Consider the following 19,245-nt stretch of genomic DNA (forward strand, 5'->3'; position numbering starts at 1 on the left):
TCTTCATCGGTCAGAAAACTACCCAAATTGAAGGCTGCTTTGTTCAGGGACCCCTAGGAATACTTTATGATGGCCTAGTATCTTGACATTGGATTTACCTTGATAATTGTTGTTGTTCCACTGTAATTTAGAAATATAAATTTTAACAGTAATTTTTAACAGAAACTAAAGGTCTGAACAGCCCTTAAAACCTTAATCCTGTAATTACTGTTTATTTGTTTTAAGGCACTGCCTTGATCCATGTTTGCCAGACAGGTTCCTAATTGCTGGCATTGAAATGATCTAGGAAGCCAGTTTCTTCAGCTCATGAAAAGAACATGTAGATTTATTGAAGTGTGGATGCTAAGTATTGGTGTAATGCAGTCAGAGGGCACAGAGCATCTATGTTCATTTCCCAGACACCCTTTTTCTCTCATTGACATGGACTTTTCCTCTCGTTCCTAAGCATAATGGTGCTCTAGTAAGACAAGAAGTCGGTTGGCAAGTGTAACACAGCTGCTCTGATGCCTTGAATTTGGCTAATATTCCTTCTTTATTCAAACTTGATTCTGTAGCTTTCACTGAGTTTCTGGTGTCAAAGTTCAAAGCAATGGTTGTCAAACTTTCGTGTGTGTCGGAATCTTCTAGAGGGATTGCTGGGTCCCATCCCCCCCAGACTCTGACTCAGTCCATCTGGGCTGGGGCCCTATTTTCTGCAATTCAGTAAAGCTCCCAGCTGATGTTGATGCTGCTGGTCTGGCACCTACATTTTAGCTTTCGGGCCTGTTCAAGACCTGCTTTACAGGACACCAAATGAGGTTAGATAAAAAAGCAAAAATCTCAGCAAATAACTGAATGCTGGATTTTACAGACAAAAGAAAAGAAAAGAAAAAGAAAAAGACACAAAACAAAAACCAGTGACTTAAAAAATAATTTATCTACTGATTTTTGACATCAGTGGGCTAGAACTTGGGAATCCTTCTTCCAGATACTAAGGAAACTTTCTTCTCTATGACTTTCACGCCTTCAGTCAGTATGCTTTGTTCTTAAACCTATCCTAGAGCGAGATGTTTTATTAAATTGATGAGTTTTACAATACAAAAATGAAAGCAAAGAATTTTCAAAATGAAAACATTCCATAATACAATAAGAATTGTGGATATTAGATGTAAAAGAGTGATTTCTAATTTGCCTTTGTTTAGAAGCTCAACAATATTTGCATTTTTATTAGATTCAAAATGGTATGAGTCATGAAGATCAACACATTTCTTTTTGATAGGAATCCTTTGTGTTTGAACCCAACTGCCTCTTCAAAGTGGATGAGTTTGGCTTCTTTCTGACATGGAAAAGTGAAGGCAAGGTATGGCCCAAGAACAGCAAGTTGTTCTTTCTGCTTTGTGGTTTAAACCATTTTGTTTCTCAACAGGTAGACTGAGCGCTATTGATGAATCCTACCCTTATTCATTCATTCAAGGTTTTAAAAAATGCACCTGCATGTGCCAGGCATTGAAGTATACAGTGATGATTAAGGACATTATCCTCATAGATTCCAGTCTAGAAGCAAAGTCAGGCATTAAAAGATAAGTTACAAGTCATTAAATGTTGTGAAAGAGAACACTGGATTGTCAAAGAGCTTAATTTAATCTTGGGAGTTAGAAAGAAATCTGCCAGAAGAAGAGATGCTCAAGCTGAAATCTAAAAGGTACATTAAAAGTGTGTTCATCTCATTAAACCCTGGGACTTAATTTGATGTATGGTACAGTGTCCACATTTAATGAACAATTGAGCTGAATTTAAGAAAAGAAGAATTATAGTTATATAAAAATTAGCATTTTTCTCATATTTCATGTACACACATATGTTTAATGATTATTAACAATGTTTTATATATAAAAGTAACAGATTTTAGAAACATTTTTATATTTAGCATTGCATATATATGTATATATGAAATGGAATACTTGGGATCTTGATTATTTCTGATTATTTGCAATAATTATTGTTACATGGTTTTAATTCCTTCTTCAACCTGACTGTAATAAGCACAGCCTTCATCATCAGAAATTTTTGCCAAGCACTTTGCCTGTATCATAGGTATGGCATAATTTAAGCTTATTGCTGTGTTGTATTCTCTCTCTTCAGGAAGGACAGGTGCTAGAATGCTCCCTCATCAACAGTGTTCGGTCGGGAGCCATACCAAAGGTACCTGTGATTGGTATTTGCTTTTCTAAACACGGATTTACTTATATTGGAAATGGCCATGGCTTCTAGAGATAAAAAGCTCACTCTTTGTATCCAGGCTACTTAAAACATTTAATCTCAGTTTTGAGAATAACATGTGGTTGCTGGTTGTGGTAATGCCATATTTATTCACATGAAACCTCTGTGACTCTCCTCTGTTGAGAGAGAGGCTTTGTGGACAAGCAGACCCTAATAAAAGGCTTTTCTATCCTGTTGCCATATTCTAGCTCCTCCAACAACTACAATCAAAACTCTAAACAAAGACCCTCACATCTAGTTTCTAAATCAAAAATTTTAGGCCAGGCACAGTGGCTCACACCTCTTAGCACTTTGGGAGGCAGAGGGAGGCAGATCCCTTGAGCCAAGGAGTTGGAGACCAGCCTGGGCAACATAGTGCAACCCTGTCTCTACAAAAATTACAAAAATTAGGGTGTGTTAGCATGTGCCTGTAGTCCCAACTACTCAGGAGGCTTCTGTGGGAAGATCCCTTGAGACAGGGAGGCAGATGTTGCAGTGAGCTGAGAATGCGCCACTGTTCTCCAGCCTGGGTGACAGAGCAGAGACTCTGTACCACTCCCAACCAAAAAATTTGTAATACCTTTCTTATCAGTTGATTTCAAGGAATATATAGTGTTACAAATTTCACCTCTACAGGTTTTAGAATAACGCTAAGTATCTGGGCCCTTATGTGTATTTTTACATTAAATGTGGTTGCTTTTTACCAAGTTTCTTCCTCCATGCTCTGTGATCTAACTTATTTTTTTTCTATCTGTGTACCTCTATACAGGATCCCAAAATCTTGGCTGCTCTTGAAGCTGTTGGAAAATCAGAAAATGATCTGGAAGGTCGGATAGTTTGTGTCTGCAGTGGCATAGATCTAGTGAACATTAGTTTTACCTACATGGTGGCTGAAAATCCAGAAGTAACTAAGGTAGCTTCAGTTAAATGGCCTTCTTCTCTTCCTCCCCCCCATAATGTATATATGTTGTGTGTTTAATTTTATGTGTGCTATATTTTTACATACTTAAATTGTATGATAATTTAAAAAGTAGCATTGCTTTGCTGACATGTTTCTGTAGAAAATCAGCAAGCACAGTACCCTTTTAGCATGTCACTCCTGTGGGCCAGCAACCCAAATACCTACTATGATATGTTGGAGGGAAAACTAGTCCAGCACTTCTCCAACTTGAGTGTATACCAGAGTCCCCTGAGCTCTTGTTAAAATGCAGATTCTGATTCAATAGGTCTGAGGATCCTTTTCTAACAAGCTCCCAGGTGGCATGGATACTACTTATCTGACAACTACAGTTTGAGTAACAAAGGTCTGGGTCAATACCACCCAGTAGAAATGCAATGTGAGCCACATATATAATTTAAATTTTTCTTGTAGCCATGTATTAAAAGTAATAAGATACAGGTAAAATTAATTTTAATAAAATATTTTGTTTAATCCAGTAGACCTAAAATATTGTCATTTTAATAGGAGACCAATATAAAATTTATTAGTGACATATTTTACATTCTTTTGCTCATACTAAGTCTTAGAAATCTGATGTGTATTTTCAAATCAGGCTAACCACTTTTAGGTGTTCAATAGCTGCATATGGCTAATGGCCACTATACTGGGTAGGCAGTGCAGGTCTGGATGGCTAAGAAATCCAAACTCCCCCTCCCAATAAGTTATTAAAATATTGGGTTAAGATCAGTCGTTTAATACCCAACATACCATTGCCCTGGCAAGTGAGTCTCAAAGAGACTTCTCAAAGAAGTAGAAAGCCTCTTAAATATTTTTTCTGCTAATCACGTGTTTACAGGGTGATTTTACCTCTGTACAGCGCTCCCGTTATCTTTCTGTAATGTGTGTGAAAAGGACTAAGCCTTCACTTTCCATTGCAGAGAAGGGTTTGGGGGAATGGGGAGGCATTTTGTCCTCTCATTAACCCTATAATTGGAAACTCAGTGTAGGATGAATTTCTAATATCATTAGAAATACTGAATTTTAGAGCTAAAAGGAAATGTACAGGGAAGATTATTTGAGGACACTGAGATTACAAAACTTAACCATGAATCCAGAGATGACTTATGGCAGAATTGAGTTCTGTTGACCCCTACACCATCAAAGCTCTATTACCCTCACTCACAAAGTATGGTCCTCATTCTAGAAGTGCTGACCCCTCCTGGGAGCTTGTTACATATTTGACTCTCATGCCCACCCAGATGTTCTGATCCTGAGTCTTCATTTTTGACAAGACTCTCCAGGTGACTCAGATGTATGGTGAAGTTTGAGAACTCCTGGTTTATAACTTTGGAGGCAGAAATGGATGCTCCATGTCACATAAGAGTGTTTGGTTCTGTCCTTATTGTGGTGGTTTTATGCGATCGTTCATGTCACCTCACTTCAAGAGAACAGATTTTGCAGTGTCTTTAAGTTCTTTTATTACTCTGCTGAGATCAACTCCTTCTTTAATTACCAATTCATATTACAAGAAACAGGATTATGCAGTATAAGCTCAAATATTGGGGCTTTGGGGCCACATTGCCCCGGTTCAAATCCTTGCTCGTCCCCTTCCTAGCTGTGTGAAGCAGATGTACAGCTGGACCTCTCTGCGCCTCATTTTCTTCATCTGTAAAATGGGAACAGTACCAGAATATCTGCTCTTTGGATGATTGTGAGGCTTACATGAGTTATTACATGGGAAGCACTTTGCGTACTGCCTTTCTCGTTGAAAGCCCCCGGTATGTGTTTGCTATTAGGATGACAGAGGCACAGAATTTTAGGGTTGGAAATGGACCTTAGGAAGGGCTTCTCACCTCATTTTTCAGATGAGAAAAATGAAGCCAGAGAGGTAAAGGAACTCTGAGACCACACAGCAAGCTGGGCCAGAGTCCAACCTAAAACCAGGTCTTCTTATGCCCTATATGCTGCACCCACTTTGCCCTGTGCCCTGAACAAATACAGTCCTGGGGAGATGGCTCAAATCAGTACATCTCATAATGTTTTTGCTTTCCATAATTTGGTTGCTGTTAGTCTTGGCCCATTCTAAGAACCGTGTTCTGAAACATACTCTTGAGTAGATTGTGGATATGTACAGTTGACCCTTGAACGATGTGGGGGTTGGGGTACCATACCCCTGTGCAGTTGAAAATCCATGTGTAACTTTTGACTCCTCCCAAACTTAATAGCCTACTATTAACTGAAAGCCTTACTGATAATATCAACAGTCAACTCACATACTTTTTGTATGGTGTATGTATTGCCTATTGTATTCTTACAATAAAGTAAGCTAGAGAAAAGCAAATGTTAATAAGAAAATCATAAGGAAGAAAAAATATGTTTATTGTTCATGAAGTAGAAGTTGATCATCATAAAAGTCTTTATCCTTATCATCCTCACGTTGAGTAAGCGGAGGAGGAAGAAGAGGAAGAGGTTGGTCTTGGTGTCTCAGGGTTGGCAGAGGTGGAGGAGGTGGAAGTGGAGTCAGGAGAAGCAGGCACATTGGTGTAACTTTCACTGAAAAAAAAAAATCCACGTATAAGTGGACCCACACAGTTCAAACCCATGTTGTTCCATGACAAGTGGTATATGTTTGAGGGTTGGGAGTGGGGGGATGTATACTTCAAGGTAAGAGTTGAAGGTTTTCTCCTAATATCATTTACATGGAAATTTAAGAGCAGCTGGCCAGTAAGAGCTAAAAAATAATTCCGTATTGGATTTTTTTATTCAAACTCAATACTATTTGAGCATGCTCTTACTGAAGAAAGTAAGTGTTTCAGTTTCTGGGAACTATTACATTGAATTTCATTAATAGCATAATATATAAATAAATACAAATCTCATTGTCCAAACTGGACAGTGCATTGTCCTTTTGGTTGATTGACACTTGGAGAAAATATTGAGTACATTTTTTCACCAAATATACATGCATGTGGATACTCTTACCCACTGCCTTATCTCAAAACTTAAAATAAGTATATTTATCACTTTCAGCATTGACAGCATTTTCTCCAACACCACTGTTTCATTTCTATTCCTTTCTATGTGTTTCTATTGCTAATAGAACACACAAGCCATCAAAGTGAAAGGCTTCATATGAAATACACATAGATATAATTACCTCAGTTCAAAATAATGACAGGATACATAAATCAAATTGGGTCCATGAGAAATGTAGAGATCTCCCAGGGTACATGAAATACTGTTTGTGACTCAGTGAGTGGTTCTACTCAAACATGAGTGTATCCTAGGAGCCTCGAATCATGGGGCCATGAAGTATACTAACAGCCCTCTTACTTAGCCCATGCAATAAGCTGTGTTTTTGGTCAGTTTATCACAAGAGTCAATTCGAGGAAGTAATCATTTTTTAAAATTAATTCATATATACCTTAAACACTGTAACTTAAAGCATATAAATGTTGTTCTATTGACTAATCTTTTAATGTTAGGGACAAGCCTTTTCATTAACTATGGGTCTATTGAGTGGGTTTTATGTTTTCGGTTTTTGGTTTTTTTTTTTTTTTTCTCTATACTTTGAATGCCTCAGGTAGCCAGTTTGGTTTCTTTAAAGTGGATCTGAGACTAAGGACACTGATTGGGCAGAGTGCAATGGAATGTAAAATCCTACAGTTCTGTGACTTTTCTCCCTAATCTTTTAGTTATCTTGTCTACACGGAATTTGAGAGAAATATTTTTAGCAACTTGCCTTTAAAGAAATCTTGCCAAAATATTCAACTAGAGAAATGACAATCCTCTTTCTTTCCACAAGATTCAATCATTGGTTTATGTAATTTTTATGACAACTGACAATAAATAGATTTGAAAACAAACATAAGTAACTCATGATAGACATGCAAGGTGAGAGCAAAAGGGTACAAAATATTGGAAAGTAGCTTGCCGGCTGGGAGAGTCCAGCACTCCCTGGGCAATCTGTGTATTTTGCTTGTCTTATGAACACCTGATGAGCCTTGGTCTGACAAGTGAACTATAAGTTAAGTGAGTTTCTAGTATAGAACTTCCTTATGAGTAGATTCACGAGTCTTTTTTTAATTCCTAGGCTCTGATTACACTTAAGAGCTGACCATTCAGAATAATTCACTTAACCCAACATTTAATCTAGGCAAAAGGGTCAACTTTGAACTTAGTGTCTTTTATACCGAGGACCACGTTCCACATGGAGAAAGCTTTCCTGACTTTCAGCAAGCATTTTCCCTTCTTTATTTTTCTACTTCTCAAACAGGGTCTCTGATAGTTTTTTTCTTATTCGCGTGGGTGCTTTAAGAGTCAATGAAATATTGTCTGAAATCTGAGTTTCTCATGATTGGATTTTAAATAAATACAAAATATTCTCCAGTGCATATGACTCTGAAAATATGATTGTGCTTTTTTCAGTAAAAGATAATAACATTATAAGAGACACCTTGGTAGCTCACCTTGTCTTTTCTTCACCTTCTCTCTCTGCTTTGAGAGTAAATAAGCTTGCCTTGCCACTCTTACCTGTTTAGGAGATTTGTGTTTAGTTCCATATACCTGTCTCCTTTACTGATAAGTCCCAAATCAAAGCTTTCAACTCTTCTCACGTGCTTCTGCTACAGTCATTTTCATCTCAACAGATGTGCTCTCAGTTGCAGAGAACATGAACACCTTCCTCTTACATCCTATGTTAGTCTGTTCACAAATACTGTTTGCTCTACCCTCAGCAGGTATGCAGAATCCAGCTGCTCCTCACCAACATCATCATGACTCAGTGGTCCAGGCCAATATCATGTCTTCCCTATTGTGCCCCAAGAGGTGTCTAACTGGTCTCTTTGCCTTAGCCATGCCCATTTTAGTCTAGTCTGAAAACAGCAGATGGAGGGATGTTTTGAAATGTAATTCAGATCACATCACTCCACTGCTCAGAACCCTCCAAGGCCCCGCTAGATATCATCCCCACCTCCCTTCCCCTTTCTACCTTAATCTCTCTCTTTCCTCCTATGCATTTTCTTCTAGCCTCTTGGATTGGGCATTTCCTGTTCCTTCCGTCTGGATCACCCTCTTTCCCAGTTTCACACAGACCTTTCTCCCCTACAGCCCTCATGTGTCTGCTGGAAAATTGCCTTAGCAGGAGCGTCCCATTTCACCAGCCTTCAGCACTTCCTCACTCCTTTTCCTGCTTTATGTTTCTTCTTAACACTACTTACTTACCATAATATCCATTTATTCATTTATTTTCTTCCTCTGTCTGCAGGACAGAGGGCTTCTCACCTCATTTTTCAGATGAGAAAAATGAAGCCAGAGAGGTAAAGGAACTGAGACCACACAGCAAGCTGGGCCAGAGTTCAACCTAAAACTAGGTCTTCTCATGCTCTATATGCTGCACCCACTTCGCCCTGTGCCCTGAGCAAATACAGTCCCGGGTAGATGGCTCAAATCAGTAAATCCCATAATGTTGTACACCTCAATTTTGCACCTGTTCTATTGAGGTATTTATGTTGACTAAATGAATTCCAACCCAGGTGATAAAGATGTATAATCCTTAATGTTGTACACCTCAATTTTGTACAGTTTAGTTGTTAGAACAGCTAGGAAGATGATCCTTTGACAACAAGACTGAGAAAATGTGATTCAATGATAGTCTAAAGGGAACACAAAAATCTGGGATCCCGTGTGTTATTTTTAGAGTCACATTTCAGGATGTAATAGGGCTGCTGCTAAGAATCCATGACAAGACTGGAGGTTTTGACCCTGGTGTCCTGGCCTCTTTCCAGTTTGGATCATTATATCTCCTGCTTACCTAAATCCTTCCTGTCATTACAGTTAGAAAATTTAGCTTTCATTTCCTCTCCTGAACAACAGTCTGTTAAAAAGAATTACTAACAAATTGCTGTCATATTTACCTCAAACCTAGTATGCTTTTCAGTAATAGGTGAGTCTTATATGTCATAAAGCTTAAAACATTTAAGAATAAATGCAACCTACTAAAAATTAAAAAAAAAAAAAAAATTAGCCGGGTGTAGTGGCGGGTGCCTGTAATCCCAGCTATGCTGGAGGCCGAGTCAGGAGAATTGCTTGAACCCAGGAGGCAGAGGTTACAGTGAGCCGAGATTGCGCCACTCCACTCCAGCCTGTGCGACAAGAGTGAAACTCCGTCTCAAAAAAAGAATAAATGCAGCCAAATGAAGCTATTTTCCCATTTTTTTCTAAACTGTAAAGCTCTTTTTTTTTTTTTTTAAATTCTGGAATCATTCTCATCTTTTTGCTCACTGTTTTACAAGAAGCTATACAAATAATTGAATACTGAGCATTCTAATAAATTAATGTCATTAGAAAAGCAATGTTAGTTTCTCTCACGTTTTCTTTTGTTTTTTTCCCTCGCTCAGAATACAACTAGCTTGGAAGGATTTCGGTGTCTAGCAAGTTGAAGGCAGTTCAGATGTCTTTCATTAATAAGTTACAGCTGGCACTGCACAGCAAACTGAAATCACAGAGTCACTAGATGTAAGATGGAAATGCAGGCCTCATTCAACATCTCCATAAATAAGTCTATTATTTTATACCAAGTTGAATTTTGCTTTGATTACAAAAAATAAGCTATTACGAGGTTCAAAATGCAAAGATTGGGATTGAGTTTAGACCACACTGCTCATTATACTTTATGCAGGTTTGTAAATATTTGGCAAACTTCATAAATTATGCCTTGTAATCAAGTCATCACATAAGCATGTGAATAACCACTATAGAAATTAAATTACAAAAATATTATGTATTCTTTTGTATACAAAAAGATAAAGTCAGGTCATTTGTTACCAGTAATAAAATATTATTTTAACAAATTGGGCTGAATGTCAAAATTGCTTTGCTAAACTCGAATTGTGTTGAGTGGAAGACTTACTGCAATGGTTCCAGGAGAAGGAATTTATTCTTTGTGTCATTGGGGGAAAAAAAAAAAAAAAAAAATTGAATCTCTATTTAAATTGAGTCCTGCTGGCTTTGCTAACATCCTGCAAAGCCTCCAAGCCCTGCAACCAGTTCTTCTACTGATACTCAACCACAGCATTACCCCAAGGGATCAGAGACTTCAGCCTCATCTGGGGGCTTCTTAGAAGTGCTATTGCATTTCTTAAAATTTAGTTTTAATTGTACTGTGTAGGCCAGTGGCTCTCAATACCTGAGAACTTATTAGAGATGCAGATTCTCAGACCATGCCCTGCCCTACTGAATCAGAAACCTGGGATTTCACCAGCCTTCCAGGTGATTTCTGATGCACACTCAAGTTAGAGAACCACTGTTATGCAGAAAAGCTCAATCACTAGCATTTATATCCTGCTTTACTTGCAGAGGGCCTTGAAGAAATTACATTAATTTAGTGGTCCGCTGCCCAGGCTCAAGTGAGCCGATGCCTGCTGAATACTAAAGCAGCTAAATTGTAAATCTGAACTGCCTGTTGATCAACCAAACCCCAGTATACTAATTAATAAAAGCTTCTTCACCACATTGCCTCAACAGTTTTTGAGGCTCAAGTGTGGGATGAGTGTGTAGGTCTCTGTGTTAATTTTTTTTTTCTTCATGTTTCCAAGACTGAAAGTTGACATTTTATTGTTAGTTGTTTTTCTTGAAGCTCTTCTGAGTTCATTGGAAACAAATCAGTGAGAGGGGAGCATTAAGAAGCTGTCCGGAGTGCAGAGCTGTGAATCAGAGCAAATAATTGAGTGCATATTCTTAAGTTTAAATGCCCCATCCCACCTAAGAGTTTTCTTTTTGCCAAATAAAGATAATGGATTTTATTGTTATTTCTATTGCTGGGCTGAATTTACAGACCATCCGTCTCTGCCTTACGTGGGCCGTGGTCATCAGAGAATCTGTGGAGCTGGTGAGATCCATCTCCTGGGGCCTCCTATGACCACCTTTTTCCTCTGTGGCTCCTTTTTCCTTGCCTCTCAGTTCTCATTTGTTCTTACAAGACCATCTATCCTAGCAGCTGCTACCTCAGTGTCTCATCCATGATGGCCCTCTCTGAACTCTGAATTATTTATTTGTGCATCACCAAAAGTGATAGTTCCTTTAGACCCGATTATGTGAACTCAGATACCTGCGGGAGCCAGGGAGATGATGTGAATAGCTGAGAAAGTGTCAGGCAAAGACAAATATGGGAGGGTGGGGACTTTAGCAAGTCAGAGTGTACATATGCTGTTGAGGGAGGCACTTTCACTTATTTCCAGCTGGTTTTTCAACTACCAAAACATGGGCCTGAGGTTTCTAGATTGTTTTCTTGTTCATTTAATACTAAGGTGGTTTTTTTTACATGAAATCTCTTGATATTAAAATGTTGACAACTCATTTTTTAAACATTGTGCAAAATGACAAAGGTGTCTGTGATCATTTAGAACCCTAGCTATAGACATCGGGCACCATGTGGCGTTAACACACTTGCACTAAAGTGAATGCTAATATTGACTTAATGTGTTCCCCTTATTGGCATTTTAAATGAAAGATATCTTTGTTCTTTTATTTCTTCATTCAGCTATTCATCCAATAATTATTTTTTTGATGAAACCTGAACTTGGACAAATCATTTCAGTTATATTAATCTTTTTAATCCTCATTTGTAAAAGAAGGGAATTGCACCATGTGTCCTTTGAAGTCACTTTCTCTTATAAGACTTAAGGAAGGACTGGCCAGCCGTGGTGGCTCACACCTGTAATCCCAGCACTTTGGGAGGCCGAGGCGGGTGGATCACGAGGTCAAGAGATCGAGACCATCCTGGCTAACATGCTGAAACCCTGTTTCTACTAAAAATACAAATATTAGCCAGGCCTGGTGGCCCATGCCTGTAGTTCCAGCTACTCAGGAAGCTGAGGCAGGAGAATCACTTGAACCCGGGAGGTGGCGGTCATAGTGAGCCAAGATCATGCCACTGCACTCCAGCCTAGCAACAGAGTGAGACTCCATCTCAAAAAAAAAAAAAAAAAAAGACTTAAGGAAGGACGCTCTTTGCAAAATAAAGTATACCAGGAGCAAAGGAAGTCCAGGTTAGTTGCTTTGACAGGACACTTGTATACACATGGAAATCCCTAGATAAGCTTAACCTGGACTACATCATCATGACACCAGGAGTCAGCTACTAGGATAGGAGGCTTTGTGGTTGGAGAGGTGAAAGAAATCATTCCAGGTATTTCCTGTGGACATTAAAGGTTGAGAGATCCTGAGATAGAATGCAAGAAAATCAGTTGTTCTTGGCTTCAATCAGTTACACAACAAGGAAAGATCTGAGAAACATTTAATGTGGAATCCAGAGGTTTTGTTCCTGGGTAAAGTTAGAGAAGCTAAAATAGAGACCAGATTCTAATTCTGATTAACTAGGAGTATGATGATACAGCTAATCAGAAATTGAGGGCCTGGTTACTTTGGGTCAGGGAGAAAAAGGAACAATGAATTTGTTTAAATTTTTTTCTCTGAAGAACCTGTTAGTTGCATGTCCTGCTATACGTGATACAATAGGACAGAGATCATATACTACTCAGGATCGTTAGGGGCTTGTCCATGGGGCGAGCTCTGTTCTGTCTCTGTGGCACATCTCTAGGCCTCTGACATCCTGAAAAGATCTATGTGTGTTTATTTGTTTTTTGAAACTCCCTACTTTCATAAGGAATTAAATGTGGATTTTTAGCTGTCATTTTTCTTAGTGCGGGACTTACTTAAAAGCTTCCTGTCAAAATGATTCTTCAGGAACATGCAGTTGAAGCTAGAGGATATTTGCAGTTGTTTTCAGGGAATTTTGTCACCTGCATCAGTGAAGTGGTTTCCTGGGATGAGAGTATCAAAGATGAAAGAAGCCTCAAGCCTCCGCTTAGCTCCCAGGTTCTCTGCAACTGCACTGACCATGTTGACAAGGTCATTTAAACATTTGCATGGACAGTATTTTTTTATACTGTTGACTGGTGTTTCCTGAATGCTAAAGGAATATTGTTCATGATAGAGGAGTAGTTGCACTACGTTCTATGTACAAAGTACAGGATAGTAAAAGAAAAAGAAACTAAACATCCCCTAGAGGGCATTTCCCCTTCTGTGTCTTTTCTTAATTCAAGTGAAATTTGCATAACATAAAATTAACCATTTTAAAGTGAACAATTCAGTGCCATTTAGTACATTCACAATGATGAGCAAGCACCACTTCTACCTACTTTCAAAACATTTTCATCACCCCCAAAGGAAACCCCATGCCCAATAAGCAGTTCCTCCCCATCCCCTCTCCCCACGGCGCTGATAACCACTCTAATGTGTCTTTTTATTACCCACATAATTTCCTTTTTATATGTAGTTGGACTCATGCTGTTTAATATACTGCATTTTATTATATGCATTTTCCTGTTTAAATTAAAGCTTTTTCTTAGGCTTCAATGTAACTGCAAATCCCCATGATCCATGAGGTGGATTTTCATGGGCGCTCAGCTCTTGCTGTTTTAGAAATCATCCAGCTTCCTTCACAGTTGTGTTTGAAATGCTGTGCTCTTCATGGGGCACATAGTTTTCAGTGCTGGAGCCTTTCTCACCACTGCATTTCATGAACTTGACAGGTTTCATAAGAAGAGACTCTAGGCCCAGCCCCGAGGAGCTCATTTTGTCCTAGTTGCAAGTGTTATCAAATGACTCCACCAAGGGAATGCAAAATGAATTACTCTAATTGCACTAGAAGCATAATGTGAAGTTTGTATTTCACCTTTTGGCCCCTGGGAGAGAAAAATGTCACTGACTTTAAATTGCTTTTCCATTTTCCACATAGCCCCAGTTTCCAGTGCTAGCAAAAAATTGCCATTGGGAACACAATGTATGCTAACATGGGCCTACATGTATTTGTATGTTTCCTCATCTGTGTGGCAAAATTTAAAAATGGATGGTATGAAGAGGTGGGTAGAATCCCTTGTATTACATGAGACTTTGTTGCCTCCAAGCTCTATGATCTGGAGCCAGTAATTTAATGATCATAATCTGGGGTTGGCAGGTGCAGGCCGTGGGCTGAACACAACCCTTAGCCTGATTCTGTATGTCCAATGCACTAAGAATGGCTTTTACATTTTTGAAGCGACTTTTATAAAATAAAATAAAAAAAAAAAAAAAAAAAAACAGGAAAACTAAACAACAGAGAACAACGTGTGCCCCTAAAGCCTAAAATATTTATTATCTGGCTCTTAATGGAAAAGATTTCTTGGCCTTTAATAATACTAATAATAGTAGCAGCAGCAGCTGGAAAATAGTTTATATTCTGTGTCAGACACTGTTCAAAGTGCTTGATATGTATTATCTCATTTAACTCTCACAAGAAGTCTGTGGGACAGGTATTATGACTATCCTCATTTTACAAATAAAGACGCCCAGAGAGGTTGAGTAACTTGACTTTTCCAAGGCCATACGTCCAGTAAGTGGTGTTTTGGACCCAGGCAGTGGCTGTCTCTAGTGCTCTAGATCCTGAATTCTACCACCACCCTGTGCTGCAATTCACAGTTGGCTTCTTTTTCTTTTTCTTTTTTTTCCCTTAGGCAGAGTCTCACTATGTCCCCCAAGGCTGGAATACAGTGGTGTGTTCTCAGCTCACTGCAACCTCTACCTCCCGGGTTCAAGTTATTCTTGTGCCTTGGCCTCCCAAGTACCTGGGATTATAGGTGCATGCCACCATGCCTGGCTAATTTTTGTATTTTTAGTAGAGACCGGGTTTCACCATGTTGACCAGGCTGGTCTCAAACTCCTGGCCTCAAGTAATCCACCCACCTCGGCCTCCCAAAGTGTTGGGATTACAGGCGTGAGCCACCATGTGCAACCAGTTGGCTTATTTTGCTTATCCATATAAAAACGGCGCAGGCAGGGACGAACAGCCCCTTTCACCTGTAACACTGTGTGATCAAATGTTTTAGGCCAATGTTTTAAGATCATTATCTGTGGGAGCTATAGTCATACAGTAGTACTTCCCGAATTAGTGGCCTGAAAAAAGGATTCCTTAAAAAAGTCCACATATAAAGGGGGTTGTTTGGTCAGCTAAGCATGAGAAAGCCTTTAGACAGGTTTCTTTTTGGTAGCACTTTCAGAAGAAGTATTATTCTTACGTGGATCTCAGCAAGGAGGAAAGCTATTCAGCTGTTTCCTAAACTTTTTTTTTTTTTTGATGTGACACCGTTAAAATCTTTCAGAACCAGTGTGGTACTTAAGAAAAGTCAGTAAATTATGTTGTAGAGGCATTATTCAGCGCAGTATTTTTCTAGAAGTATCAAAACAATGATGTAATCTAAGCATTCATTTATTCATATTTACCATAAATATTCTATTTATTTTCCCTATTTTTCCACTTCCACTTGTCTTCGCTCCTCGCTTTTTTCTGCTGTGTGTGGTGAGACTACCTTAAAAGAGAGAGAACCAGGTCATGAAACTCAAGCCCACCAATTTAGATTCCTTTTAGTAGCTCTTATATTGAAAGTCCTATTTAGTTTATAGAATTACCTATAGATTTGATTTGCCTGAACTAAATTGGTTGATGCTGCCTAGTTGAGAGTTAGACAAAGGCTTCTTGATTGATTATATTGATCTCAGGCTAAGCAGGTAGGATTGTCATCAAGTTGAAATATTATTTACTTTGGCATGACTTAATTTGCCAACATTGTCAACAGGTACATGTCAGGAAGAATGTGACCGTGGGGGTTATAAATACAGGCCATTAACTAAAGAAACAACTTTATGAACACCTTTTAATTCACCAGCTGTTTACTCATCCCATACCAACAGAATTTTACAAATTTGACTGAGTTGAGACCAAAAGTATGCTGTCAAAAAACTGATGGTTGCTGACTGGCATAAGATAATGCTTTTGGTTTTTGCAACATTTTAAAATCCCTCCATTCTTTTAGAGCTCTCCATTTGGATGCCAAATAATGTTACATAAAATAAACCAAATGTCTTATTTTCTTTTTGAAAGATTTCTGGGGGTGTAGGAATGTAGTTGGTCTGCAGACTTTCAGACACTAAAGAACATCATGTGTTGTACATCTAAAATCAGAAGCACAAGTGAACATAGGCATTAATGTAAGTATACTCTATGTATATACTTTTCTCTCCTGATCTTTTGTGTCCATAACAGTATATTTATTGTAGTAGATATTTGGAAATAGATGCAATTATTTGTGACGAGATTTTATAGATCCAATAGGACATTGCTACAGGGTATCTATTAATATATAGAATCAGGCTTAGGCAATGCAAAAATTGTGTCTAAGGAATGCTAACAAAGAAAGCCATTGGTATGAAAGTTTGGGACTGCAGCTTCTGAGTGATGACCAAGAACAGCGCAGGTGTTGTCTTCTTTCTTGTGGCTATTTAGAGGCCTTTTTTGACCTAACTGGCCAGTGTTGTTAAGATAACCAGCCAGGCTGATAGACTGTTTTGACTCTCTGGGACTGACTAAATTAATTTTGTCTAGGAATGTGTAAATATTATCCTCACCCATTCAATTATATCTTTCAAACACAGCCGCCCATACTCATAGATGGCAGCTTATTTCTTGCACAGATACTCATTCACCATGCTCTGAGGGTGAAAGAATCATATGATTTAATATTGTCTAGGAATGTATAAATATTATCCTCACCCATTCAGTTCTATCTTTCAAACACAGCCACCCATATTCATAGATGGCAGCTTATTTCTTGCTCTAATACTCATTCAGCATGCTCTGAGGGTGATTTAAAAATCATATGGCACTTAATACATTTCTTCTTTCACTTTCATCAACTTTACTCTGCAGCTTCAGACTGTCAAGAAAAAGAGACCCCAGTTGCTCTCTTTTTCCCCCTTTCAATTCTTCTCTTTTAGAATTTGAAAACTTTATGAGGATTATTACTGACTTCCCAAGGGCTTTTGAAATTAATATTGGGTTGTCTTTCTAATTTTGACGGGGGGGGGCGCAAAACTCCTGTTGCTTTTTAGCCACCAGTTTCAGGAGTAGGTTGCTGTCAGTCATTATCACAGGCTCACTGATGTAGCTTTCTATCCTGGGTTTTTATCCTGGATTTAGTGACCTAGATGAATACTTTAGAAAGATAAAATGTTCGTTTCAGTTGTCAAGTCCCGCCTGTACCATCAGCTTCTCACTCTCCAACTCTGCTGCTGGGATTTTATAATTCCCAGGCCTCAGACCTGGACCAAATGCTGTGGGAATGGGGACCCAGGCTTTGGGAATGCTGGCCCTTAGCTTTTGGCTCCTCCTGCTGCTCTACTGGCTCTGGCCTTGGTCTTTAGGTCTAGACTGGGCAGTTGGTGGCCCAAGTCATGTTCTGATGTACCCCAGTTCTAAGAAGTAGACCTCTGTCTGGTTTCTGTAGTGGCCCATGTTCTGATCATGTACCCCAATTCTAAGAAGTAGACCTCTGTCTGGTTTCTGTACTGAATCATCTAGTAAGAGTTATCCCAAGAAGCCCAGATCTTCCAGACCAGAACTTTTTCAAGCAGGAGGAGCTGTAACTTCCAACAGTCTTCCTCTGGGCCAGCTCCCTGCTGGAAATCACCAGCTCCTGAATTTCCTGTGGCTTGAAATACCCTCTTACCCAACCTCACTACGGGTGCCTACATTGCTTTTATGTTACCTGTAAATTTCTTTCGAATACTTCGACACATGCAGTGGGGTGTGTGTGAATTTTCATGGAAAACCAGGGAATGAGAATTTAAAATTTTAAGTAATCACCCTAAAGGTGGTTAGTTAGCATTTGAAAAATTTAAGTCAAAGCTTAAAAGTCAATCATTATATATAAATTATACCTCAATAAAATTAATTCAAAATAAAACAAGCCTACCCTTCCGTGGCCACCTACACATCCCCTTCAGTTAATTTTCTCTCTCATTAGCACCAGGTGCTCTGATACTCGCCTACTGGAGTGGTTGCTGCATGATAGACACCTGGAGGCTTGTTAAAATGCAGATTGCTGGGACCTGCCCCCAAGTTGCTGATTCCGTAGATTTGGGATAGGGCCTGAGAATGGGCACTTATGGTAAGCTCCTACACGATGGTCAACCCGCTGATCAAGGGAACCACACTTGAGAACCTCTGGCATAATGCAGACTGGAACTACCTTTTCTTTGGTGGAGCTCTTCACGGTATTCAAAATACACAATTTGTCTAGAAATAAGGTACAAGCCCTGGTATCCTTGTGAGCCCAGGGTACAGGAATCTGGCAAGCCCAAATGCCTGCCTGGAATCTCTTGGAAGCTTGTTAAAAATGCAGAATCTCAATGCAGACGCCAGGCTTACTGAATCCAATGCTGTGGTTCACAAATGTCCCCATGATCCAAATGCACATTAAAGTTTGAGAAACACCTGCCCAAACCAAATTTAGTTCACATCATCTAGTTCAGTGGTCCTCAACTATAGGTTCACGTTAGAATTATCTGTAGTGTTTAAAAAAGGAAATTGATAGCCCAAGCACATTCTAATTATTAGTTAGAATCTCTAGGGTGAGACCCAGGCTTCTGAAATGGCTTATAAGTTCCCCCAGGTGATTCTAATGTACCACAGGTGCTGGGAACTAACAGTCTAGTCTCTAAGTGCTATTCGCATAGTTCTTTTAACAATGTACCAGCTGGAAATCTCTTCCCTTTATCCTGCCCTCAAAGTTAAATACTGCCAATTTAATGCCAACTAAACCTTCTCCTAATTAAAATGAAATGATTTCATTTGCCGTGCTTTTATAGACTCATAAGAGGAAACATGTTGGTGGTGATTTATCTACAGTCCCTATTTATTTTAGAATCTGAGGCACTGGCTATATTTTGTGGCAAGCTAAAGCTCAAATGCTTTCATGAGACTAAATTTCTAGCTTAAGATGAAGGTGTAGTTCCTGCACTGAATAGCATTCATCTGGAGATTTGTGAAATGTTGCAGTTTTACATCTAAGCACCTTATAAGGAAGTCTATCTTAGACAAGATTAGATCCTGTGGAAATCTGTACTTGAAAAGCTTCATAGTTTGCTCCAAGTGCATGGAAATGGGTCTTATTTCTCTTGAATGCCCTTTAGGT

At 39.0% G+C, this 19,245-nt stretch overlaps 1 protein-coding gene across 1 annotated transcript in view; it reads left to right on the forward strand.

Moving 5' to 3' along the window:
• PLCB4 (phospholipase C, beta 4) overlaps positions 1–19,245 on the forward strand; it is a 293,921-nt gene that overhangs the window by 151,578 nt on the left and 123,098 nt on the right. The window contains exons 4-6 of the mRNA XM_011998921.1: positions 1,259–1,339; positions 2,122–2,181; positions 3,008–3,151. Coding sequence (XP_011854311.1) covers positions 1,259–1,339; positions 2,122–2,181; positions 3,008–3,151 — 285 coding nt within the window. The remainder of the gene's footprint in view (positions 1–1,258; positions 1,340–2,121; positions 2,182–3,007; positions 3,152–19,245) is intronic.

The sequence above is a fragment of the Mandrillus leucophaeus genome, unplaced genomic scaffold (assembly GCF_000951045.1).
Source record: "Mandrillus leucophaeus isolate KB7577 unplaced genomic scaffold, Mleu.le_1.0 Scaffold116, whole genome shotgun sequence".
Taxonomy (NCBI): domain Eukaryota; kingdom Metazoa; phylum Chordata; class Mammalia; order Primates; family Cercopithecidae; genus Mandrillus; species Mandrillus leucophaeus.